General features: G+C 43.0%; 4 protein-coding genes across 8 annotated transcripts; 2 read left to right on the forward strand and 2 right to left on the reverse strand.

Moving 5' to 3' along the window:
- Positions 1–196: 196 nt before the first annotated feature.
- iqcc (IQ motif containing C) lies at positions 197–3131 on the forward strand. The gene is made up of 5 exons (XM_056410884.1): positions 197–261; positions 504–647; positions 727–1108; positions 2251–2372; positions 2939–3131. Exons 1-5 carry the CDS (start codon positions 220–222, stop codon positions 2972–2974), a joined length of 726 nt encoding a protein of 241 aa, XP_056266859.1. The 5' UTR covers positions 197–219; the 3' UTR covers positions 2975–3131.
- Positions 3132–3203: 72 nt separating this feature from the next.
- Positions 3204–11450, forward strand: dcdc2b (doublecortin domain containing 2B). Of its 4 annotated transcripts, XM_056410882.1 has the most exons (14): positions 3204–4325; positions 6853–6904; positions 8407–8477; positions 8868–8999; positions 9064–9198; positions 9305–9344; positions 9461–9526; positions 9621–9810; positions 9942–10051; positions 10169–10219; positions 10703–10768; positions 10844–10906; positions 11183–11260; positions 11348–11450. In XM_056410882.1, exons 1-14 carry the CDS (start codon positions 4048–4050, stop codon positions 11378–11380), a joined length of 1365 nt encoding a protein of 454 aa, XP_056266857.1. In that variant the 5' UTR covers positions 3204–4047; the 3' UTR covers positions 11381–11450. The 4 variants fall into 4 exon arrangements, with proteins under 4 accessions (XP_056266857.1, XP_056266855.1, XP_056266856.1 ...); XM_056410880.1 differs by having other exon boundaries at positions 11183–11450; XM_056410881.1 differs by having other exon boundaries at positions 10703–10762; positions 11183–11450.
- Positions 11451–12070: 620 nt separating this feature from the next.
- tmem234 (transmembrane protein 234) lies at positions 12071–15436 on the reverse strand. Of its 2 annotated transcripts, XM_056410886.1 has the most exons (6): positions 15391–15426; positions 15258–15310; positions 14156–14307; positions 14011–14077; positions 13019–13111; positions 12071–12903 (listed from the first exon to the last, which is right to left on the reverse strand). In XM_056410886.1, the coding sequence occupies exons 2-6, from the start codon at positions 15268–15270 to the stop codon at positions 12785–12787; spliced, it is 444 nt and encodes a 147-aa protein (XP_056266861.1). In that variant the 5' UTR covers positions 15271–15310; positions 15391–15426; the 3' UTR covers positions 12071–12784. The 2 variants fall into 2 exon arrangements, with proteins under 2 accessions (XP_056266861.1, XP_056266860.1); XM_056410885.1 differs by having other exon boundaries at positions 15258–15436.
- A 1900-nt stretch (positions 15437–17336) lies between these two features.
- On the reverse strand, positions 17337–20136 carry ncmap (non-compact myelin associated protein). The gene is made up of 3 exons (XM_056410859.1): positions 19646–20136; positions 19140–19224; positions 17337–17748 (listed from the first exon to the last, which is right to left on the reverse strand). The coding sequence occupies exons 1-3, from the start codon at positions 19818–19820 to the stop codon at positions 17469–17471; spliced, it is 540 nt and encodes a 179-aa protein (XP_056266834.1). The 5' UTR covers positions 19821–20136; the 3' UTR covers positions 17337–17468.
- Positions 20137–23597: the final 3461 nt, after the last annotated feature.

Genomic DNA, 23597 nt, shown 5'->3' on the forward strand with positions numbered 1-23597 from the left:
ACGGTTTCACTGCAAAGTAATTTCAGTTATTTAAATCCAGTTTAAATTGTGAATACCATCTCTGTATAGTGTTGATGGCAACGTATCAAGCTGAGAGCTAAATCGTTGGGACATTTAACAATGAGGCTTTTATTTTGTGTGTGTGACACCGGAAGCAAATCAAACGTTTGAGTTCATCTCCCGCTCCTCCGCGAGCGCCGCTGTCACGTTACCATAGCAATGGAGAGAAGCAAACGGGAGAATATACTCACCTGTTTTCAGGTAACAATGATGTATCTAGTAAGCCTACTTTCAAGCTGGAATACACCGCGTTTCTTCTTTATGCCTGAAGTTATTCAAGTCAGTTGTTTACGTGTTTGTTTTTGCTCGTTCGGGCTGTTTAGCTTTGTTTGCTAACTAACGGCTACACTTGCTGTTGTTATTAGCATTGACGTCACCAAAATGAGGCTAGTCGGGCTAGCAGGGACACGTGCTCGTTACTCTAACTCTCCTCTCCTCGGTAGGCATCTGCTCGGGGATACTTGGTGAGAAATGAAGTCCGTCGTGCCCGAGGAGACTTCGAGGATATCGTGAAAGAGATCGATGGAGGCTTGACCCATTTGGAGTGGCGGGAGACGGCGGTCCCGGTTCCCCGCTTCACAGACACTGTAGGTGGTGTAGAAACTGTATTGGGGGTGAATCCTCGTCTCGGTGCCTCTCTCATTGTTTGTGCTCGTGCATCTTCAGGACGGCCCACTTCTACGTCCCGGCAGCTCTGCCTGCAAACCTTCAAATGCACGACGAGTTGTTTGTGCCAGTCCCCAGAGATCAGCACCATCAGCACCATCAGCAGCATCATCATCAGCACCATCAGCACCATCATCATCATCAGCACCACCACCATCATCAGCACCATCAGCAGCACCATTGTCAGAGGAGACAGGAGACCAGTGTGTCCTCCCAGAGAAGATGGAAGCAGAGAGAGATGATTCACAAACCAAAGGACGGGCCTCCCTCTCGCAGCACGGTGTCCAGAAAGGAAGCGCAGAGGTGGAGAAAGATGGAGACTCCTCCTCCACCACCTGGAGCAGTTTGGAGCTGGACGTGAACTACGGTCACTCTCACAAAGGTGAGAGTTGTCCACGTAACAGTAGTATAGTTCCCTTTTATCTTGTGCCAATACAGACAGTTTACTTCATTTATAACAGAAGTACAAGGTTGCATCTTAAGTGGGACTTCAACAAACACGTAGTTACTATGAGAACATTCCTTAAACACAATCAATGAAATGCTTTAAATGTTTTAAAAAAAAATATGTATAAATATATATATGCAATTTACAATTTATATATATTAGTGGGAAGTATAATTGGGAAAGCTAGTCACAAGAAGGGTGTAGGCATTTTTTCTAAATAAATGACTTAAATTACTAGTCGCCAAAATGTGTTGAAGAAATCAAATTTCCATCGAATAAATCTAATTAAATGATCGATGATTCAAGTCTAGTTGTGGAAACACTGCAGACAATATCCATCTCAAAAACTAATTCAGTTGGTGATGGAATACATCGGCTCTGGTTTGCTTAAAATAGATTTAAAAAACTGACAGTGGGTTATTTAAAATGGGGATCTGCTTCAAAACCTTTTAAATGACCTGTAAAGGTAAGCAATGTCATTGCATACATTTGTTTAAGTCTTACCACATTTGGAGGGTTTAACTTAACCCTCCTATAACCTTTGGGGTCAATTTGACCCCATTCAATGTTTAACGTCTCTAAAGAAATGATGGACATCATTAATGTTGCTTCATATTTTATGACTTTTCCTAATTTATTGGGGACAACTGCAAACATAAAATTCACATGATGATATGTTTTCAATGTCCTGAACACAACTTGTACGCATCGGTGTTCTTTGGGGTCAATTTGTAAAACATATAAGAAATATCAACTTTTTTATTTATTTAGTCAACAAACAAACATAAAGAATCTCACACTTAAACTTGGGAAATAATATTCATTTAAATAATGTTCTGGAGGTTTTAATTACTGGGGTCAAATTGACCCCAAGGGTAAAAAGATGTGAGTAAATGTGAAGGTAACAGGAGGGTTAATTAAGGATAACCCAAAAGAGAAACACAAATACAAAATCTGTGGACAGGATAAAGGAAATTAAACGTTTGTGCCTCAAATGATATGAGATGGTCAACAGATTCTCTCCTGCAGAGTCGATGTCTTATCAGTCCTTTTTGAATCTTCCATCCTTCCTTCAGCGGCCGGGCCGTCCAGCGTGGCTCCGGAGGGGCCCTGTGCCCCGGAGGCCCTGCGTCTCCATAGAAACGCCCTGACCATGGAGCTGGTCTGGCTGCAACAGGCCATCGGCAGCAGGAAACAGGTAGGATGGAGGAAGTGGTGAGTTCCATGCGTTTATTCAGCAGTGGCTTTACCTCCGCTTAAAGACAGAATTCATTTACATTACATTACTTTACATGACATGACATGTCATTTAGCAGAAGCTTTTATCCAAAGCGACTTACAATAAGTTCATCAACCTAGAGAACAAACTAAGAACAACAAGACTACAGAAAGTAACATTTCCTCAACATAGTCAAACTACAAAAGAACCATAATAAGAGCTATTTAAGTGCCACTGAAGTGCAAATCTGTGTTTTAATCCAGATTAGCACTTCAGTGGCACTTAAATAGCTCTTATTATGGTACTTATGTAGTTCGACTATGTTGAGGAAATGTTACTTTCTGTATTCTTGTTGTTTAGTGACCTCAAAAAGAAGTTGGAGAATAACCATTGTCTTCTCAGCAGCACGAGTAACGACTTGACTTAACCTGGAGACTGTAAAGCAGCACAGATGTACAGAATGCCATCGACTTGCCTGTTTATTTCAACAATATTAAATATCAAACTTGTAATGAATGTTTTCCCTTCCATCTTCTCTTGTCCAGTACTTGTCACTGAAGGACAGGCTGAGCGTCTCCTGAAGGCCTGGTTGCTGTCGAATGACTTACATCTGATCCATAAACACTCTGTGAATACATTGCTTTCAGTGGTATTAATCATGTGTTTGACAAAAGCTGTACGTTGTAAATAATATTTTCTAATTTAACAAATGAATAAATCGTATTTTTCTCAGTAAAAGTCTTTCTTTCTGCAGTGGCTTTGCTGGTCTGGGGGTAAAAGGTACTTCCTGTTTGCTGTGTAGGAGGACAGATCATCCAGGGGCTGCTTGTGACTCAGAAGATCACATTTCCATAACAATGAATGAGTTTTCTTTGTTGTCTTCTGGCATTATTGTCTTGAAAGAGCAGGAGGAGGCTTCTAAAGAGGAAACACAACATCGTGGTGTCCTGCTTCTAAAATTGCACTTTAAAAAAAGAAAGAAGTCTTTGTCTTATTTCAATGTTCTTAACGGGTCACTTTTTAGAAATGTCAGTCATGGATTTATCACCTGCTGGTTCCTGCACTTGCTGGGAAATGCTAATATGCATGATGTTTTTTTCAATAATCTTTTTTGGGAGGAAACACAGACAACGGGGGAAAGAGTTTATCTTATTGGTTCAGCTGACAACACAGCGACCCGCCCACCTCTCCTCCTCCTGTCGGTCTCTTTTGTTGTGCTTGCTGCCAATGGTTTGGCCCACAAAGCCGGTCACTGCTGGCCACGCTGCCATGGCAACCAGGAAAGACTCTCCGCCGTCAGCCGAGTCGTGTGAGTGTGAATGTGTGAATGTGAATGAGTGACTGTGTGTTGTGTTTTGGGGCGCAGAAAGAGCAGAACCAGGTGAGCCGGAGTCCAGACGGACCACAACAACACGGGGGGGGGGGCTGGTTTTGACCTTTTCACCTTCAGTTGGACCGTTCCCTCGTCGTCCTCCGGGCTCGTGAGTCTCTGGCTCGTGTGTTAATGTGTGACCTGAAGAATGCGGTGTGTGAATGTGTCCGGTGTGTGAAGACGCTTGGTAAATGCTCAGTGAGTGGACGTGTCTGTATGTGAATGGTGGAATGTGTGGACTTTTAAAAACTGTGTGTTGTGCCAGGAGCAGCCGGCCCCTCGATGGCCGCCGGCGCCGCGGCGCCCCTGCCTCCGGTGAAGAGCGTGGTGGTGTTCAGGAACGGAGACCCCTTCGACAGCGGGCGCCGGTTCGTGGTCAACCAGAGGCAGGTGGCCACCATGGAGGCCTTCCTGACCGAAGTGACCCACGGCATCGGGGCGCCGCTCGCCGTCAGGACCCTGTTCACGCCCAGACGGGGCCACCGGGTCCCAGAGCTCCGGGACCTGCAGACGGGGGCCCAGTACGTCGCCGCTGGCTTTGAGAGGTTCAAGAAGCTGGAGTGAGTTCAAGAACTCCTGCCTGGGAGGATTTTAGGAACACTTGGAACGTACGGTTCCTCTCATCGTTGTCTTTAGGAGGAGAGGAAATACTTTTTGAATTAATACTTTTTGGTATTTGGAAAAGAGGTTTGAAGAGAGATATATATAGATGTATATATATTTATGTATATATATAGATGTATATATGTATGTATTTATATGTATAACATATCTATGTATATATATGTATGTATATTTAATATATGTATATATATATATGTATGTATATTTATATATGTATATCAGGCATGAGAATCCCTCACCTTTCGGCGAAATTCGCCGTTTTGAAACTAAAATAGGTGACTTACGTGAATCGTGTAGAACCGAAGAGTTTTTGTTTTGGGGTAGGGGGGGGGGTCAATTGGCCGGCCGGCGTTTATGAGATTGGAGTGGGACACGGAGAAAATGTGAAGTGTTGCTCTTCGCAATAGAACATCTTTGATGGGACGTGTCGCGTCTCGGCCAATCAGCGTCAAGATGTCTTCAGCGTTTGGTGGTTTAGGTTAGCTTGAATGTTAGACGCTACTTCTGCTGCTGTCGCGCTGCACGGTGGAGCGATGCTAACAAAGTACCCGTACGTTCAGAGCGATGTGATTTAGCATATTTTTAGTCTCAATACTTCATTAAAAGAGCGATCAGAGCGCACGCGCTGCTCCGTGTCGAGCTGTCTGCGCACACTGCGCAGCGCTAACAGAGAGGGGCGTTAAGTGGCGGAATTTTCGGCTTTAAAAATAAAATAAAAAAAAGATGCCTGAAGTGAAATGTTTAAGTTCAGTCTGTAAAGTTGTGTAACTCTACAGCTGCTCTTCCTGATGAACTCTGTATCATCTGGTCAGAGACTAACGGCCTCATAGTGTATAATCAATGCTATGATGGCTCCATGTAGTTTCATTCATATCTTGCTGTATTAATACTAATATTACTGCCATTTGTTAAGTGTTGAAAAAGTTGGTAAAAAGTGAACCATACAGATATTTTATTTATTACTATTATAGATAAATATACCAGTATCGTATTTATGGTATACTGTTTTTATGGTATTGTATCATGATATCTATGGCAGGTATGGTATAGAAGATTGTGACAACCAGGTAGAGGCAGAACAGACTCAGGAACAGACTCATGGCTCACAAGACTTGAAGACTTGTTCACCCCAACAACAAAAAAAGGAAGTTGGTTCATGAATGACCATATTATACACAATATTACTATTATTATAGTATTATAGGGCCCGATCACTGACTTGGTGTCAGAATGGAGGGCCTATAGATTATCATACAACGTCCAACATCGATGTTCGTGGAACTCACCACCAGCAGCAACCCCGCCCCCCCGCGCGCCTATCCTCACCTTTTTCACCCCTGACCCGTTTTCATGCCTGGTATATATATATATATGTGTAAATGTATATATGTATACATACATGTATATATATGTCTATATATATGTATGTATATATACATGTATATATATGTCTGTATATATATATGTATATATACATGTATATGTATATTTTTGTACATATGTATATATGTAAATGTATTTATATATATGTGTAAATGTATATATATGTATACATACATGTATATATATGTCTATACAGGACTGTCTCAGAAAATTAGAATATTGTGATGAAGTTCTTTATTTTCTGTAATGCAATTAAAAAAACAAAAATGTCATGCATTCTGGATTCATTACAAATCAACTGAAATATTGCAAGCCTTTTATTCTTTTAATATTGCTGATTATGGCTTACAGCTTAAGAAAACTCTAAAATCCTATCTCATAAAATTTTAATATTTCCTCAGACCAAGTAAAAAAAGATTTATAACAGCTGAGTGTTTGTCAAGGCTCAGGAAACCCTTGCAGGTGTTTCGAGTTAATTAGACAATTCAAGTGATTTGTTTAATACCCTACTAGTATACTTTTTCATGATATTCTAATATTTAGAGATAGGATATTTGAGTTTTCTTAAGCTGTAAACCATAATCAGCAATAAATCAGAATAAAAGGCTTGCAATATTTCAGTTGATTTGTAATGAATCCAGAATGCATGACGTTTTTGTTTTTTTAATTGCATTACAGAAAATAAAGAACTTCATCACAATATTCTAATTTTCTGAGACAGTCCTGTATATGTATGTATATATACATGTATATATATGTCTGTATATATATGTATGTATATATACATGTATATGTATATTTTTGTACATATGTATGTATATAATATATACATGTATATGTATATTTTTGTATATGTATGTATATATATGTAAATGTATATATATATGTGTAAATGTATATATGTATGTATATATATATGTATATATACATGTATATATATGTAAATGTATATATATATATGTGTAAATGTATATATGTATATATATTTGTATATGTATATATATGTGTGTAAATGTATATATATGTGTATATATATGTGTGTGTGTGTATTTTAATGGTATTTGTTGTGTTGATGTTTAGTTACTTGAACACCAATATGAGAAAGCACCCTGCGGCCCGTGAAGAAACCCAGGTAGGTTTTTATTTTGTCATGTGCTTTTCTTTTGAAGGCCAACAGCTCAGCCCATCACTGACTAACCAGGAGCAATGCACCACTCGGCTGCACTGCACTCAAACCAGATCGATCTAACTTCTGTCAAACCAAATATGGAAATATGTGCATGACTTCCCATTATCGAGACGAGCTCTCATGGCCTCTAAACGTGAGCACGAGCGAGATGAGGACCCCCCCCCCCCCAGTGCTGACCGTCTCATCGATATCTCTGGCATCGCGGGGCGCCCCTTTAAGGGTCTCGTGTGACATTAGATTCAGTAATTACAGCTGGATATTCTCACAAATCAGGAATTTCTAGAGTTTCAGAGTTTATCATCACATCCACCGAGAAAACTGTCTGAATGAATCCGAAGTCTTTTCTCTTTTGCTTGTTTACGATGACGACGACGGTGGTATCGTGCAGGCCGAAGCTCTCTGAACATCCACACAGAGTCGATTTCAAACAAGTACACACACACGTGTTGACATGCTGACAAGTGCTGGCTTTGTCTCCTGACGCAGAGCGCGCCCTCGGTCTGAGGAGATCAGTCTTCGGGGCGGAGAGTACTGGTGTGTGCCTCGGTTTGCCTGCCGTCTTGGTTCTTTGGTTCTGAAAGTCTCTACCCGTGTCGTGTTGCTGTGCAGCGATGCATGGAGTGTGTGAGGGAGTCGGATCCTCCTGGTGGAACAAAGAGTTCACGCCTCCACGCCGTGTCGACGTGCCTGTCTGGGCAGGCCCAAGGCCCCACCCTCCTGCTCTGCTCGGGGACTCAGTCGAGGCGTTAAAATACCTTCGCATCTCACAAGATCGGGCATTGAATTATGAACATGTTGGCATTAGTTGCCAATTGGAAAAAAAGTTACCGTGCTATGGTAAAAAGAAGATTTTGACCTTTTCATGACCTTGACCATGACCTTTGACCCAATTGATCCCAACATCTAATCAAATGGTCCCCGGATAATAACCAATCATTCCACCAAATTTCATGCGATTCAAGAAGATGTTGACCTTTTTATGACCTTGACCTTTGACTCGATCGATCCCAAAATCTAATCAAATGGTCCCCGGATAATAACCAATCATCCCACCAAATTCCATGCGATTCGGTTTAATACTTTTTGAGTTAGGCGAATAACACGCATACAAATAAATACGCGGCGATCAAAACATGACCATCCACATTTTCAATGCGAAGGTAACAAGGGAGGATTATAAATGTCCGGTTGGCTCCCAGCTGATTGATTTAGTCCAGATCTAGTGTCGGAGTCCTTGGCTTCAGATGACATGGGCTTTGGCGGGAGCCTTTACATCCGATGGGAATGTGCCATTGAAGAGCTCTCGGAGTGACGTCTGTCTGAATCGTTTTTTCTCTGTGATGGATGTGCAGGACATGAATGATGTAAAAACTGATTTTTCCAATTTGCCGACATTGTCACGTTTTGCAGGAGCACAAATGTGATTTTGTGAATGTCTTCTGCAGGCCAGAGTCCCCCAGAGGCCAAACGTTTCAGCCAAATGGAGGAAGTTTGTACCTCTACCTTGCATTTTACAGTGAGTTGGACATACGATGAAAACACACACAAATAACGACTGTGTTTTAGTACAATTCTCCCTTGTTTTTAAGCACTAGCTGCCTGTAGGGATGCTATGTCAGTCGGTCAGTCGGACATCTTTTCTTCATCTTCCTCTCAGGATGAATCGCAATAATTTTTCGTGCCAAAGTTCAAAGTTTTTTTTTCAGGGATATTTAGCAATAATATCCCTAATAAAAAGATACCCTAAAGTCCCGTAGCTTTGCCTAAACTTTAGAGGGCATTTCTCCTCAAAACAAGGATTGTAGATTTTGTCGGAATAGTTTTGTAGTCGTGACGACGACCGAGAGGAGGATCTGTTTCAGCGTATCATTTAAGAAATGTAACAAAAACACCCATCCTGTTTCAGCGTTTTCCGGAATGGAGATCTCCTCTGTCCACCGTTCCGGTTCATCATTCCCCGGAGCCTGCAGCCGGACCTGGAGAAGATCCTGAGTCTGGTCACAGAGAAGGTCAGCTTACGAACTGGAGCCGTGCGCAGGTCAGTGACACGCCCTGTGGAACACAGGTCAGAGGACACCCCCCTCACTCCTGGGCTTCGGCAGGTTGTGCTCTTTGGAAGGAGCGACGGTGTCCTCGGCTCTGGAACTGGAGACGGGCCGCTGCTACGTTGCCGTGGGAACCGAGAGGTTCAAGAAACTTCCATATGTGGAGCTGTTGCTTTCCAAAGCCACAGAGAGGTATTGTTGTTGTCTCCAAGGCCCTTTGAGAGCAAAGACATGTTTATGTGCGTCGCCGCCGGCTTCTCTGAACGCCAGAATAAAAGTGCTTCTCCTTATTTTGTAGATATAACCCAGGAAAGAGAAGGCTGTTTGTGAGAAACGAGGTACCTTTAGTGTATATAATAACACAATGGACTCACCTTCGTGTCTTAAAATAGTCTCGTTGACGACCTGCAGCCAACAGTTCATGTGCAGCTCGGATGTCTGGTGTGCTTCTCAGAACAGGGACGCACGGAGCGGTCCGGAAGACCAGTTCAGCGACTCGGCCCTCCTCAACTCCCCAGAGGTAGGACCCCCCCCCCCCCCCATAGAGACCACCAGAGTATTTCGGGCCTTATACACAACGTTACATTTATTCTGTTGCATCCCGTGAATTTCAGTCAGACGGTCGGAGGGTGAAGTCGACGGGAGACGAAGCTGCAGCTCCATCAGGCGCACAGCAGAGGAGCAAGAGAGGAGGAGGAGGAGGAGGAGGAGGAGCAGATGAGATCTCTGCGTTCTTCGCCAGGCCGGTCAAGATCCGCACCAACAAGGGGGGACAGCCGAGACCCCCACCCGGCAACGGATCCGGTTCGAAATCCCCGACGTCGTACTTCTGATTTGATGTCCAACTTCTTCTTCGCGCTCACAGCGAGCGTGCGACGCACTTTGTGTGAATCGTGACATCGGGAGCTTGTTTTGTGTTTTCCCGTCCATTGCAGTGCAGCCCAGCGCGTTCAGAAGAGCAGGCCGCAGGAGGAGAGAGGAGGCGCGAGGGGCCGAGGAGGTGCAGGAGGACGAAAACACGAGGACGGAGCTCCCCGTCGACCAGGTCGGCTTCAGGCCTCACGGCCAGAAATGAATGCCACATATATTACTGAAGGAGGTTCAATAAATTACTGAAAGTCTGTTCAGAGGTTATAAACCCGGCTCTCATGTTTGTCTCAAGAGAGCGGCAGAAACAGTGGAGGAGGAACCAGACGGCCGGAACACACAGCAGGTAAATCACACACGGTCTTTATCAGCTTTTTATCCTCGTGGAGGAATTCACATTCATGTTATGATATAATGTGATATGATATATGAGATGATATATGATATGAGATGATGTGATATATGATATATTCCTTTATTTGTCCCAGTGGGGAAATTTCAAAAATCACAGCAGCGGTGCACATCAGAACATCAATGAAAATAAATATAAAACACAAAACTAAAAACTAAATATTAATACTAAATACTAAATATACAGGGGGGAAATAAAGTACAGTGCTGAGTTTGCCAGGATCTCCAGCGAATGTTAATTCACTCTCAAAAGTGGAAACTCATTTTTGGGTATAAATTGAACAAATGATTTGATGTACCCGTGCCTTATGGTGCCCTCGCCAAATTAGTCAACGCGATCGACAATTAAAATAGCGTGACACGTGTGATTCTGTATTCTGCATGTGAAACACACAAATCCTTCTGTGTTCCTCTCCAGAGACGTTCACAAGTGATGGAGAACGCGCTGCCCGGTGGGAGCGATCGCAATGGAAAACAGGTACATGTGAGTGTTTACGTGTTTCCTAAAATAAAAAGCTTTTCTGTATGAACGGGTTCAGAATGAGATTTTGTTTCCCAGCCTCCGTCATCTGAGCAGGAGGCTGCGACACAGAGGACCGAGGAGTCTGCTGCTGGATGTCTGGTACCAATACACACACATGGGGCCTTTTAGAGGGGCGGCTGCAGCTCAGTGGGGTCAGGGGGTCGACCTGCAACCCCAAGGTCGTCGGGTCGATCCCCGCTCTCCCCATTAGTTGCGAGTCGAAGTGTCCATGAGCAAGGCACTGAACCCCCAGTTGCTCCCCGGGCGCTTCACTGCTCCTTAGTGACGAAGGAGGGGTGCAATGCAGAGGATACATTCAGAAGTACACAGACACACAAACGAGTCACAATTCAATGTGCGTCTCATTTCACAAAGGAGCCGGAGCCGAAGCAGACGTCGTTAAAGTCGAGGCCTTCTTCATCAGCCTCTCAGCCACAGACTGGAGAAGACGAGGCAAGCCCACAACCGAGCTCAATGAAATGTGTGTTTGATTGCTTTTTTTGTGTTTGTTTTTTACAGCGTCTTAATTTATTTTAACAGGAGAGCTTCCAGAACCATCATCAGGACGACTGATGAATAACAAGCACATAACATGTGTCAAAGAGGTTGCATCATCATAAACAGCAGATGAATGAATGTTTGATTCAATTGGTCATACTTTTTATTTTTCAGAAAAGTACAATTTAAAAAATGTGAATAGGTTCAGACAAAAGAACGGAAACTAGAAAAGATGTCGTGGGGCAGAAAACAGCATTTTTTAACAAGAATCGTGCAAATTATGATAAAACTGTTTGTATTTGCCCGATTTAAATTGTTGACTTGTGACCAAAATCTGAAAAATATTGATTAAAAAAAAAGAACTTTCTTCACCTTCACATCTGAATTCAATTTTCTTTTCTTTAAATCAAAAAATTATACATTTTGGTCACAAGTCTAATAAATGAGCATGTTTAGCTCCAGATTACTTAGAAACATAAGAATAGAGACAAAGATCATTCAAAACGGGGAAATAAACAGTTTTATGAAGATCAAATCATAATTTGACCGATTATTCTACTCTCTGCCCCACTAATGGACTCACTGTCAATAGTCAGTTGTACTTTTCTGACATCAGCCCCCACAACACGGGATCATGTCGATAATATTGTGTAGATGTTCAATTATGCAGTTATTTCAATATACAAGATATGTACATAAGAATCAATATTTTTGCGACATTTTAAGCATAAATGTACTCACATAAATCAGTGATGGAGGTCATCGTGTTTTGCCAACAATTTATTAACATATTAGCCAAATCACCAGCTGAATAGACGCGGCAATAAAGAGGCCGTCTGTCCAGTGTTTGACAATAAAACAAACATGATCAGAATCGGCTTGATTGGCCACGTGGACGTGCAGACATGGCGTCTGACTCCGGTTACACGGACAGTCTCACTGTACGGACACGGAAGTTACAAGTTTCCAAATAGCAGGATAAATATTGTTTTTAAAGACATTGAAGACAACAGATAGCAACAAACTGTGTGTACAATATAAAACAACATAAACAAGTTACTATTTCAGTTATTTCTGAAATCTGTGCAACTTTTTTGGACACAAGAACTAAATAACAGTGGTATATCCATCTCAGTAATACTCTCCGTATGCAGGGCAAAGAAAAGCAATGTGTCCTCCTTATTTGTATGTGGCCTCCAGAGCATTTGCCTGAGGGCGTAAAAGTAAACGTTAACAACCACAAACTTCTTCGCAAAGCCCCATAAATGTGGTCTGGCCTCGAGGTGAACCCGACACGAACCCACGTCAGGGTTTGTGGACAGATCTTCTGAAGCTCACGCCGACTTCATTCAGGCTCCATTCTCTCACCGGCCGTTCCTCTAAGAAGTCGCTGTGTGAATCTAAAGGGCCGTTGGTCCCGATCCAACTCTGCTCTGGCCATCTGTCCTCCTGAAGGTCAGGGAGGCTTTGTTTTACTCCTCATCGCAATGAGTGTGCGGCCGCGGTGATATTCTGCTTCTCGGTGTGGCTGCCGTCAACGGAGCTCATAACGCAGAGGGCGATGCCGGCCGTGGTGAGGAACATTCCTGCGACAGCCTCTGCAGAGAAGCAGGGGGGGGGGGAACAGTATGTTTAAGTAGAGGAGGAAATCAAAACCTCAGTGATGTCCTGGCGTGCCAGTGAAGTGAAGTGATATATCTCTGAGTCACTTACGTTTCCCTCCGAACTCCTCCCCCAGTAACTTTCCGGTGAACAGCGTGCAGAGGAAGGTGAGAGCGTTGGCCACAGGGACGGCGAGCGATAGCTCTGCAGAAGAGAAGTAGCGAAAACTGGAGATGATATTCGGCGAGCAGATGAATACGCAAACCCGGCGTGTCCGACAATATGATGCAAATGAAAAATGACCCAAAGAGTTTCAATATGTTCCAGAACTATTAGTGCCAGTGAGACCCACGTTTGTTCATGGATACGTATTCTTTGTCTAATTGTATCCAAGAAAATGTAGAATTATTGCTTCTTTATAATTAAGGCTGTACCTGTTCCCACAAGCACGCTCATTTCTCACGATATGGTGTGGGGTCAGTTTAGAGCTGAAACAATTGATCAACAGGACTAATTTGAGGATCAATTATTCCTTTGAGTTGAGTGAAAAATATTGATTTGTGCCGGATCCACAAATGTGAGGATTTGATGCTTTTCCTTATCTTTAAAGTATAGTACACATATTATTGTTGGTTTTTATGTGGTTGGTTGGACTAAGAAAAAGCAATTTAATTTGGGCTCTTGATAATTGTAAATTGTTTTAATTTTTTTTGCCATGTCATAGCAGGAAAGACAAATGTGTAAACATTTACTGGCACTCAATTGAACTCCTCAGTAAGTGCTCTGCGCCACACCTGTGCTCTTCATGATAAACAACTTGAACTATTACTTGTGTGTAACCCAGACGCGACCATATATATATATATATATTGTTTTTCTTTTTTAATTTTCTGTTATTTTTTCTTTATTTTATATTAATTTTCTGATTTATTTGATATTAATTTAGGATAGGAATATATAAGCATGTTTTGCTTCTACCTATACCTTTCCAGTCTTTCTGTTTAGTATATTATATAGAATAATATTGTATTTGATTTGATTGACTGAATAAAAATTAAATACACAAAATGCACCATCACATGGTTGTGAAGCGCGTGTCCCACCTGTGGTGGAAAGTGTATAGTAGTAGACCAACGAGCCAGTCTGGTTCAGGAGAAACGGGACCAGGTACTGTGGAGAAGAACGCAGTTCAGTGAAACGACAACTGGAGAGGAAAGTCCGAACTGCAAACACGCGCTCAGGATTTACCTTGAGGTTTAGGAAGAGGAACTTGACCTCAGCCAGGAGCTGCGAGACCCTGTTGTTGTGTCGGACATGTTCGATGCCCTCCGCGGCCCTCTTGAGGAAGGGGTTGGTGCAGCCCCACAGCAGCGACACCAGCAGGAGACCCAGCAGCTCCGCTGGAGACGGAACAGCCGCACAGTCACCCCGTCGCTCCAGGTGTTACGGATTAACAGGCGACCGTGTTAACTGGCGACTTTGAACCAGTTGGTTTTTTGTATAGTATATATATATATTATTATTAATATAATATATATTTTTTTACATATATATATAATATATTTGTATCGTATATAATATTATGTATATTAGCGGGGTTGACACTTCATTACAAAAATAAACCAAGCGACATTCCCGAGGACAGCTCGACAGGAAGTCGCCAGTTAAAAGGGTCGCCTGTTAAACCGTAACACCTGTTACGGTTTAAACCCCGCTCATATACATAATATTATATACTAACACATTAAACAATCCGGCATTCACAAGGGCAGCTACGTGTTCTCTTCATATTTTTAAACGGCTGTCTGTACACACGACACCAACGGCCGCGTTGGTTTAAAGTCGCCAGTTAACGCGGTCGCTTCTTCATCAGGTGTTACGGTTTAACAGGCGACCCTTTTAACTGGCGACTTCCTGTCGAGCTGTCCTCGGGAATGTCGCTCGGTTTAATTTTGTCATGAAGTGTCAACCCCTCTCATATACATAATAATACATACTATACAAATTAAACAATGCGGCAATCACAAGGGCAGCTACGTGTTCTCTTTATAGTTTTCAACGGCTGTCTGTACACACGACACCAACGGGCGCGTTGGTTCAAAGTCGCCAGTTAACACGGTCGCTTCTTAATCCGTAACACCGGTGTTCAAAGACGACTTCATGTGTACAGTCTAGCTTACTTCCTTAGCTTTAGCTCGAAGGACTAAGCTACGTTTGGCTTAGTCATGCTAACTAAACTGAAGAGGAACGGATAATGAGGAGTACTTATGTGTCCGCCAACAAAAAAAATATAAAAATACTCGACGAATGTCATGAGTTTAGAAAGTAAATCGGCTCGTCGGCCACTCACCTATGGTCACCATCGCAATGCCAACATTTACTGTCGAGACGCATTCAAGACTCCTGCAAACCAGCTTTAAGTGAACATTACGGAAATGGCCAGACCAATACATAGTTTTAATATTATTAATGTATTTACTTACCCGGAACCATTTATTTACAGAGTTATAATCTCTGAGTTGAAAAAAATAATTAAATACAGTGAGCGATGTGATGCGATGACTCATTCGTTAACAGCACAGTGTTTGCAACGTTCCTTGTGATCTTGAATGCCGCTTTAATGTTTATATTTTTTACGATGTAGTACCAAAAGGTACCAACTGAGGGCGCAATAACTAACAACAATCAACAACACCATAACATGCAACATTCACCCCAATCCTCTTTTCTTTCTCTTTGGGGTTTGTGGGGATATTGTGTATCCTGTATACATGTTAAGTTTGATAACAGTGTGTGTGATATTGTAGCAGTGTATGAGAGGTCTCAACACAATGTATTAGTATATATTTCCAGCTTTGTTGTAGAATATCACATGCTGATATTCCTAAATGAACTCTGTGTGACTGGACACATTCTAGTAGAACAAGTGTAGCTGGTTGACCAGTGGGGTCAACTCCTTTTTATTTAGAGAGCAATGCCTATGTTCTGACCATCGCCATTTATGGACTTATGTTTCGTATGTCTGTGCTCATCATCTCGCCCTGAACTGACCTCTAGGTCCAAACCTAAATTCAAGGTGGTTAACATCCATAAATGGACATGAAGATGTGTCACCCCCACTTCTGTGCGCGGGTTAGGGTTTAAAGAACTTGTGGTTTCTTCAAAGAGTTGAGGAAATTCTGCAGTCCAGCAAACGGTGCTTTTCCTCCCATGATTCATGTCCAATAAAGAACTTTACTAAATTGATTTTCGACTTCAACCTCATCTGTGACCAGCCGTTCAACGAAAATCAACTACCACGGGTTTCACATGATATTTTTCATATCGTGTTGTCCTCTGTCCATATCACACTTCATTTTAACAAACGGGTCATTCACAATTAGAAATATCATATTTGATTTTTTAATCTAATTTCATTTAAAGAACCACACACAATAGAAATACAGAGAGCAATGAAAATAAAGTGCAAAACCCTTTGGCGTCAAACTTAAAAAGGATTTACATCACCGTGTTAGACTGACAGCCAGATGTCTTAAAATATCTCGGTGGACTTTTTGTTATACATAGTAAAAAACTCAGACAATTTATAGATTTCTTTAACGAAAACTAATCCGAGAGAATGTGTGAACAGAAGACAAAGACAGTGCGATGCAAGTTTAAGCAGATTTAGTTAGGAATAATGTATGCCAGATCAACACGTGTTTCTCACACATACGGGTATCCATTAGACACACAGACAGTGTCTTTCATACCGTCTTTGTCTTCTCTCAAGTTTATATTAATCCTACATTTACACATGTGATCATCTTTAATACAGAAATGTACACACTTAAGAGCAGGCACGTGCACAGGTAGACCCCTAGTGGGGCTCAAGCTCCTCCCCTTTTGCCCTGGATGTGAAAACCGCCCCTTTTTCTGGAGACAAATGTTTTCTTCATTCATCAGTATTTAAGAATAACAATTACTTTCTCTGTCGTCAATTCCCTCCAAATGTGTTTTGATATCTGACGAGGCTTTTTAATTATTGTTTTACATGACTACCCATTAGCCAATCAGAACGCTTGTAGTGTCGCTGCCATGTAATAATTCATATTTATTCATAAGGAAAATGTAAGGTAGCCGTGTAATCCAGCCAAGAGGAGACGCCGGTCCAGGACCGCATCACTGGTGTCACGCTGCCGATGCTTCAACTCTGGCAGAATGTATTTTTGGTCATGGATGCCCTTTTCTTGGGGTTTGAGCACCTGCCCCCCCAACATGTCTGTGCACCTGCCTGCTTCAGAGCAATGTAGTCATTACAGTCTTCACGACACACGTTCCTCGTTGTATTCGCAGTGAGACGCGAGTGGCGCCTCCACTCTGAACAGTGACTTCAGCCAAAAAGAAATTCTTCAAAAGAAATGCTCAGTTTCCCGTCGGGCGACGTCACGTCTGTTTAAGGCACCGTCGTGTTCATGACTTCTATTTCTTTGCACACCGCACCGCGTCTCCGTGTCGTCTTGGTGCCCGGCGGCGGCGCGGTGCGCGCGTGGTGACGGGTCCCTCGGTGCCCGTCGTGTCGCTATGTGTTTCCTATTGACGGAGCGTCGCTCGGGGTCATCGCGGGGGATTCGCTGATGGTGCTCAGCTGCTCGATGGGGTTGCCCTCCGCGCTGGGCAGCGACGCGCTGGGCAGCTGCGAGTCGTTCTCCGAGGCGGGGTTTGAACCGAAGGCGCCGCCCGACGCCGAGTCGGGTCCCATGAGGTTCAGCGGAACGCCGCTGTTGACCGTGGTGAGCGACGACTTCGGCTGAGGCCTGGAGCCGCGGCTGGCGCCCAGCACTCTGGAGACGTGCGTCCGCCTGGCAGCAAACACAAAGCAGCATGTTGCTTCACTCACATGTCGGGAGCTGTGGTTCAGCAAAGTGGCACGTGATGCGCACGCCAACGACGCCACGGCCCTGCTGAGACTCCGCCCACTCCTCCTCTCTACCTCCACCTGATGGATGGTGGAGGTCTGGATGGTGGAATATGCCGACTACCAACTCTTCATCCACTCTGTCATCTTCATTGTGTTGTTCCTGTGTTTTAATTAGTGTGTAATGATTCCTTCTGGTCACATGACATCTATGACACCTGTCCATCCTGCTGATTGGAGCCCATCTGATTAGAGGGTCCAAGAAGGCATTAAAGACAGCAGTGGGACTCTCTCTCTCTCCCTCCCTCTCTCTCTCTCCCTCTCTCTGTCTGTCTGTCTGTCTCTCTCTCCCTCTCCCTCTCTGTATGTCTCTCTCTCTCCCTGTCTGTCTGTCTGTCTGTCTCTCTCTCTCCCTCTCTCTCTCTGTATGTCTCCCTCTCCCTCCCTCCCTCTCTCTCTCTCTCCCTCTCCCTCTCTCTCTGTCTGTCTCTCTCGCTCTCTCTCTCTCCCTCTCTCTCTCTGTATGTCTCTCTCTCTCTCTCTCTCTCTCCCTCTCTCTCTCTGTATGTCTCCCTCTCTCTCTCTCTCTCTCTGTCTCTCTCGCTCTCCCTCTCTGTATGTCTCTCTCGCTCTCCCTCCCTCTCTCTCTCTCTCTCTCTCTCTGTATGTCTCCCTCTCCCTCCCTCTCTCTCTCTCTCTGTCTCCTCTCTCTCTCTCTCTCTCTCCCTCTCTCTCTCTCTCTCTCTCTCTCTCTCTCTCTCTCTCTCCCTCTCCCTCTCTCTCCTCTCTCTCTCTCTCTGTCTCTCTCTCTCTCCCTCTCTCTCTCTCTCTCTCTCTCTCTCGGCAAGGCCTGCTGCACCAGCCTCATTCTTGGTTTACTACTGGAAGTTGTGGAGCTTTTGATTAAACTGTTTTGGGATCAAAGATCTGTGTGTGGCCTCCCTTTGTTTCCTTTATCTCTCAAATCTATCGTTATGCAGCAGAGGAATGTGGCAAGTAACGTGACTCAAATACTGTAATTATTATTTCCATTGTATACTGTCTGCTAAAGAGGGAAATATGGTAAAACACGTGTGATACTGGATCGTTTGACCTCTTCAGGCCAAATTATTTAGATTACAATTCAATGAGGGAACATCCGGAAAAAGGATCGACACCGGTTGAATGAGTCCTTTGAGAACGATAGAAATATGTTTATTTGCATATTTGTTTTCATCGTCTGATGAAGCAAGCGCCGAGTCCTTCCTGAAGTCGCTAAAAATAGCATCGCTTGGTTTACTGCTCGCGACATTCATGATGCGGTAACGTTCCCGTCAAACAGGAATGGGGCCCTACCTGTTGTACGTCTTCAGGATTATCAGCAGAATGGCGAGAACGACGATGATCCCTAAGACAATGACGACGATCATCGCCCCCGAACCTGGGACACAGCAAAGAAATGAGCAGTGGACATGATGAACGGCTGCTTTTCAAGTCATTGTGTCTCTTCTGGAATCGTTTCATGCCGTGCGACTCCTTCTGCGTCGTCTCCAGAAGTCGTTTGTCGTAGCTTGGCAACAGCATCACTCACAGACAAACAGAACATGCTAGATATGTCCCGTCACATGCACAGGTGCCACTCCTGTACAAACCATCTAGATGAGACCGCATGATGCAAGAGGTCGGTGTTAATACGGCGAGTCTCATCTGTGTTTAGCTTTTGTAATCACTGCCATGGGGGACATTCTAAAACATGATGGTGAACACAAAAAACACCTCATCCACAAGGGTGTGTTTTATCAATATCCACTGAAATAAGAGAAATAAACAACACACACACACACACACACACACACACTTACTCTGGATGAGTATTTGTTCGTTGGTCTTTGTGGTGGTTGTGTTGGTCACAGGTGAGACAGTTGAGGCTTGCATCTTCAGCAATAACCTGCACAGGAAGACACACACACACAAAAACACACTTAAGTGGACTTCATATTCTCTGAAACCATGACGACGACACAGAGCTACGTTCATGTGCGGCCGCTGTTCTTCAAGGCTGAAATCGTTTCCGCAGACTGAAGCGAAGGAGCGAAGAATAGAAGGAGAGAATATGAGATTTGAGGATTAGAATTTCAGTGTGTTAGATTATTCTTTAAAAACAATAGACAGGTGGCATCGCAGAGGGAGTGACCAATGAATAATAGATCGGCAGAAATGATGTCCTAACCAGAACATTCTATATATAAAGTACTAAATATGTGTGGTTGTTGATGTGCTCCATGAGACTGATGCAAGCCAGAACAAGCCAGGAAACAGTGTGAAGGAAACAGTGTGAAGGAAACAGTGTGAAGGAAACAATGTGAAGGAAACAGCGTGAAGGAAACAATGTGAAGGAAACAGTGTGAAGGAAACAGTGTGAAAGAAACAGTGTGAAGGAAACAGTGTGAAGGAAACAATGTGAAGGAAACAGCGTGAAGGAAACAATGTGAAGGAAACAGTGTGAAGGAAACAGTGTGAAAGAAACAGTGTGAAAGAAACAATGTGAAGGAAACAATGTGAAGGAAACAGTGTGAAGGAAACAATGTGAAGGAAACAGTGTGAAAGAAACAGTGTGAAAGAAACAATGTGAAGGAAACAGCGTGAAGGAAACAATGTGAAGGAAACAATGTGAAAGAAACAATGTGAAGGAAACAGTGTGAATGAAACAGTGTGAAAGAAACAATGTGAAGGAAACAATGTGAAAGAAACAATGTGAAGGAAACAATGTGAAGGAAACAATGTGAAGGAAACAGTGTGAAGGAAACAGTGTGAAGGAAACAATGTGAAGGAAACAGTGTGAAAGAAACAGTGTGAAAGAAACAATGTGAAGGAAACAATGTGAAGGAAACAATGTGAAGGAAACAATGAAAGAAACAATGTGAAGGAAACAGTGTGAATGAAACAGTGTGAAAGAAACAATGTGAAGGAAACAATGTGAAAGAAACAATGTGAAGGAAACAATGTGAAGGAAACAGTGTGAAGGAAACAATGTGAAGGAAACAGTGTGAAGGAAACAGTGTGAAGGAAACAATGTGAAGGAAACAGTGTGAATGAAACAATGTGATGAAACAATGTGAAGGAAACAATGTGAAGGAAACAATGTGAAGGAAACAGTGAAGGAAACAGTGTGAAGGAAACAGTGTGAAGGAAACAATGTGAAGGAAACAGTGTGAAAGAAACAGTGTGAAAGAAACAATGTGAAGGAAACAATGTGAAGGAAACAGTGTGAAGGAAACAATGTGAAGGAAACAGTGTGAAAGAAACAGTGTGAAGGAAACAATGTGAAGGAAACAGCATGAAGGAAACAATGTGAAGGAAACAATGTGAAAGAAACAATGTGAAGGAAACAGTGTGAATGAAACAGTGTGAAAGAAACAATGTGAAGGAAACAATGTGAAAGAAACAATGTGAAGGAAACAGTGTGAAGGAAACAGTGTGAAGGAAACAGTGTGAAGGAAACAATGTGAAGGAAACAATGTGAAGGAAACAGTGTGAAGGGAAACAATGTGAAGGAACAGTGTGTGAAGGAAAGGATAGGTACAGGTAATGGAGTCGTGCTGCAGTGTTTTCGCCATACAGTTATTTCTTGAAATTGTATTTTGTTTTTCGCCCTTTCCGTCCTGCAGACATAAATATTGACCGTCAGACAATTCCTGAAAATAGTTCCCACCAAAGACCCGATTCGTCTCAGTTAAAGTCACAAAGAAGAAGCCCCTCTGAAGAAGAAGACAGTGAGGAAGAGGAGGTTTGCTCCCTGGTATAACCCTCAGACCCGCAAACTGAAGCAAACGTCATTTAAAGCTTGAACGCATATGGCGCTCAACTAATCTCTTCGGGAAGAACTCCCGCTTAGTTTGGCGAGATAGTCTTAAACATATAAGAAGGCCTCCGTAATGCCAGAGCAGCCTATTACTCATTAATAATAGAAAATAAAACAACCCCAGGTTTCTCTTCAGCACTGTAGCCAGGCTGACAGAGAGTCACAGCTCTGTGGAGCCGAGTATTCCTATAAACCTTAGTGGTAATGACTTTATGAACTTCTTTAATGAAAAGATTTTAACTATTAGGACAAGATTAATAATCTCTGCCCATAACCAGTGCCAATCTGTCCTCAAGGGAATGGCCTTGGAAACCGCTGTATGCCCTGGTGTATATTTGAGGATTTTCTCCTATCAACCGTGACCAATTATTTTCAACGGTTTCTACTTCGAACACGCCTACCTGTCTCTTGGACCCCATCCCGACGAGGCTGCTTAAAGACGTTGCCTTTAATTGGGCCTCTATTAGATATTATCAATGTGTCTCTGCTAACAGGCCACGTACCACACCTTCAAGGTGGCTGTTATTAAACCTCTCCTGAAGAAGCCCACTTGGATCCAGAGGTGTTGGCTAACTACAGACCGATCTCTAACCTCCCTTCCTCTCCAAGATCCTTGAGAAAGTGGTCGCAAATCAGTTGTGCGATTTCTACATCATAATAGTTTATTTGAGAAATTTCAATCAGGATTTAGAAAACACCACAGCACCGAGACGGCACTGGTGAAAATTACAAATGACCTCTAATGGCAGCAGATAAAGGACTACTCTCTGTGCTGGTCTTGTTAGGACCTTAGTGCTGCATTCGACACCATTGACCATGACATCCTGTTACAGAGACTGGAGCAGTCGATTGGCATTTCAGGCACGGCACTAATTTGGTTTAAACCTATTTATCAGATCGATCTCAGTTTGTATTTGTAAACGATGACGCCGATAACCACCAACGTTAATCACGGAGTTCCACAAGGTTCTGTGCTTGGACCAATTTTATTTACCTTATACATGCTTCCTTTGGGCAATATTATCAGGAAACACCTATAAACTTTCATTGTTATGCAGATGACACTCAACCATATTTATCGAGCAAACCAGAGGAGAGCAACCAACTTGTAAAATTCAAGCATGTCTTAAAGACATAAAAACATGGATGACCTGCAACTTCTTTTACGATGTTAAACGACACAAAACCGAAGTAATTTTAATCGGCTCCTGAGCACCTCAGAGATCAATTATCTGTGATGTGGATTCTGTAGGCATTGCCATTGCCCTGGCATCCAACACCACTGTAAAGTTAGGAATCGGCTATTTCCTTTTGATCGACTTGTCCTTTAACTCCCCACGTAAAGCGAAATCTCAAGTGACTGCATACTGTCATCTACGTATTATTTCAAAAATCAAGCACATCTTGTCACAAAAAGATGCAGAAAAATTGGTTCAATGTTGCTCACATTTCGAGACTGGATTACTGCAACCTTATTAGCAGGCTGCTCTAACAAATCTCAGGTCTCTCCAGTTGAAGGAAACAGTGTGAATGAAACATGTGAAGAAACATGTGAAGAAACATGTGAAGAAACAATGTGAGGAAACAATGTGAAGGAAACAATGTGAAGGAAACAGTGTGAAGGAAACAATGTGAAGGAAACAGTGTGAAGGAAACAGTGTGAAGGAAACAATGTGAAGGAAACAATGTGAAGGAAACAGTGTGAAGGAAACAGTGTGAAGGAAACAATGTGAAGGAAACAGTGTGAAGGAAACAGTGTGAAGGAAACAATGTGAAGGAAACAGTGTGAAGGAAAGGAAAGGACAGGTACGGAGTCGTGCTGCAGTGCTTCGCTACAGTTATTTCTTGAATTGCATTTCTTGTTTTCCGTCCTGCAGACATAAATATTGACCGTCAGACAATTTCTGAAAATAGTTCCCACCAAAGACCCGATTCGTCTCAGTTAAAGTCAC

The sequence above is a fragment of the Pseudoliparis swirei genome, unplaced genomic scaffold (genome assembly GCF_029220125.1).
Source record: "Pseudoliparis swirei isolate HS2019 ecotype Mariana Trench unplaced genomic scaffold, NWPU_hadal_v1 hadal_28, whole genome shotgun sequence".
Lineage (NCBI taxonomy): Eukaryota > Metazoa > Chordata > Actinopteri > Perciformes > Liparidae > Pseudoliparis > Pseudoliparis swirei.

Coding starts and splice junctions, on each gene's coding strand:
- iqcc (XM_056410884.1), top strand. CDS start 220: ATGGAGAGAAGCAAACGGGAGAATATACTCACCTGTTTTCAG. Junction 1,109..2,250: donor CTACGGTCACTCTCACAAAG/GTGAGAGTTGTC, acceptor TCCTTCCTTCAG/CGGCCGGGCCGTCCAGCGTG. Junction 2,373..2,938: donor CCATCGGCAGCAGGAAACAG/GTAGGATGGAGG, acceptor TCTCTTGTCCAG/TACTTGTCACTGAAGGACAG.
- dcdc2b (XM_056410880.1), top strand. CDS start 4,048: ATGGCCGCCGGCGCCGCGGCGCCCCTGCCTCCGGTGAAGAGCGTGGTG. Junction 6,905..8,406: donor CGGCCCGTGAAGAAACCCAG/GTAGGTTTTTAT, acceptor TGTCTTCTGCAG/GCCAGAGTCCCCCAGAGGCC. Junction 10,052..10,168: donor CGGAGCTCCCCGTCGACCAG/GTCGGCTTCAGG, acceptor GTTTGTCTCAAG/AGAGCGGCAGAAACAGTGGA.
- tmem234 (XM_056410885.1), bottom strand. CDS start 15,360: ATGTATTGGTCTGGCCATTTCCGTAATGTTCACTTAAAGCTGGTTTGC. Junction 14,308..15,257: donor CATTGCGATGGTGACCATAG/GTGAGTGGCCGA, acceptor TTCCGTCTCCAG/CGGAGCTGCTGGGTCTCCTG. Junction 12,904..13,018: donor GGAGGAGTTCGGAGGGAAAC/GTAAGTGACTCA, acceptor GCTTCTCTGCAG/AGGCTGTCGCAGGAATGTTC.
- ncmap (XM_056410859.1), bottom strand. CDS start 19,820: ATGAACGTAGCTCTGTGTCGTCGTCATGGTTTCAGAGAATATGAAGTC. Junction 19,225..19,645: donor CGAACAAATACTCATCCAGA/GTAAGTGTGTGT, acceptor GCTGTGTCCCAG/GTTCGGGGGCGATGATCGTC. Junction 17,749..19,139: donor ATCCTGAAGACGTACAACAG/GTAGGGCCCCAT, acceptor GTTTGCTGCCAG/GCGGACGCACGTCTCCAGAG.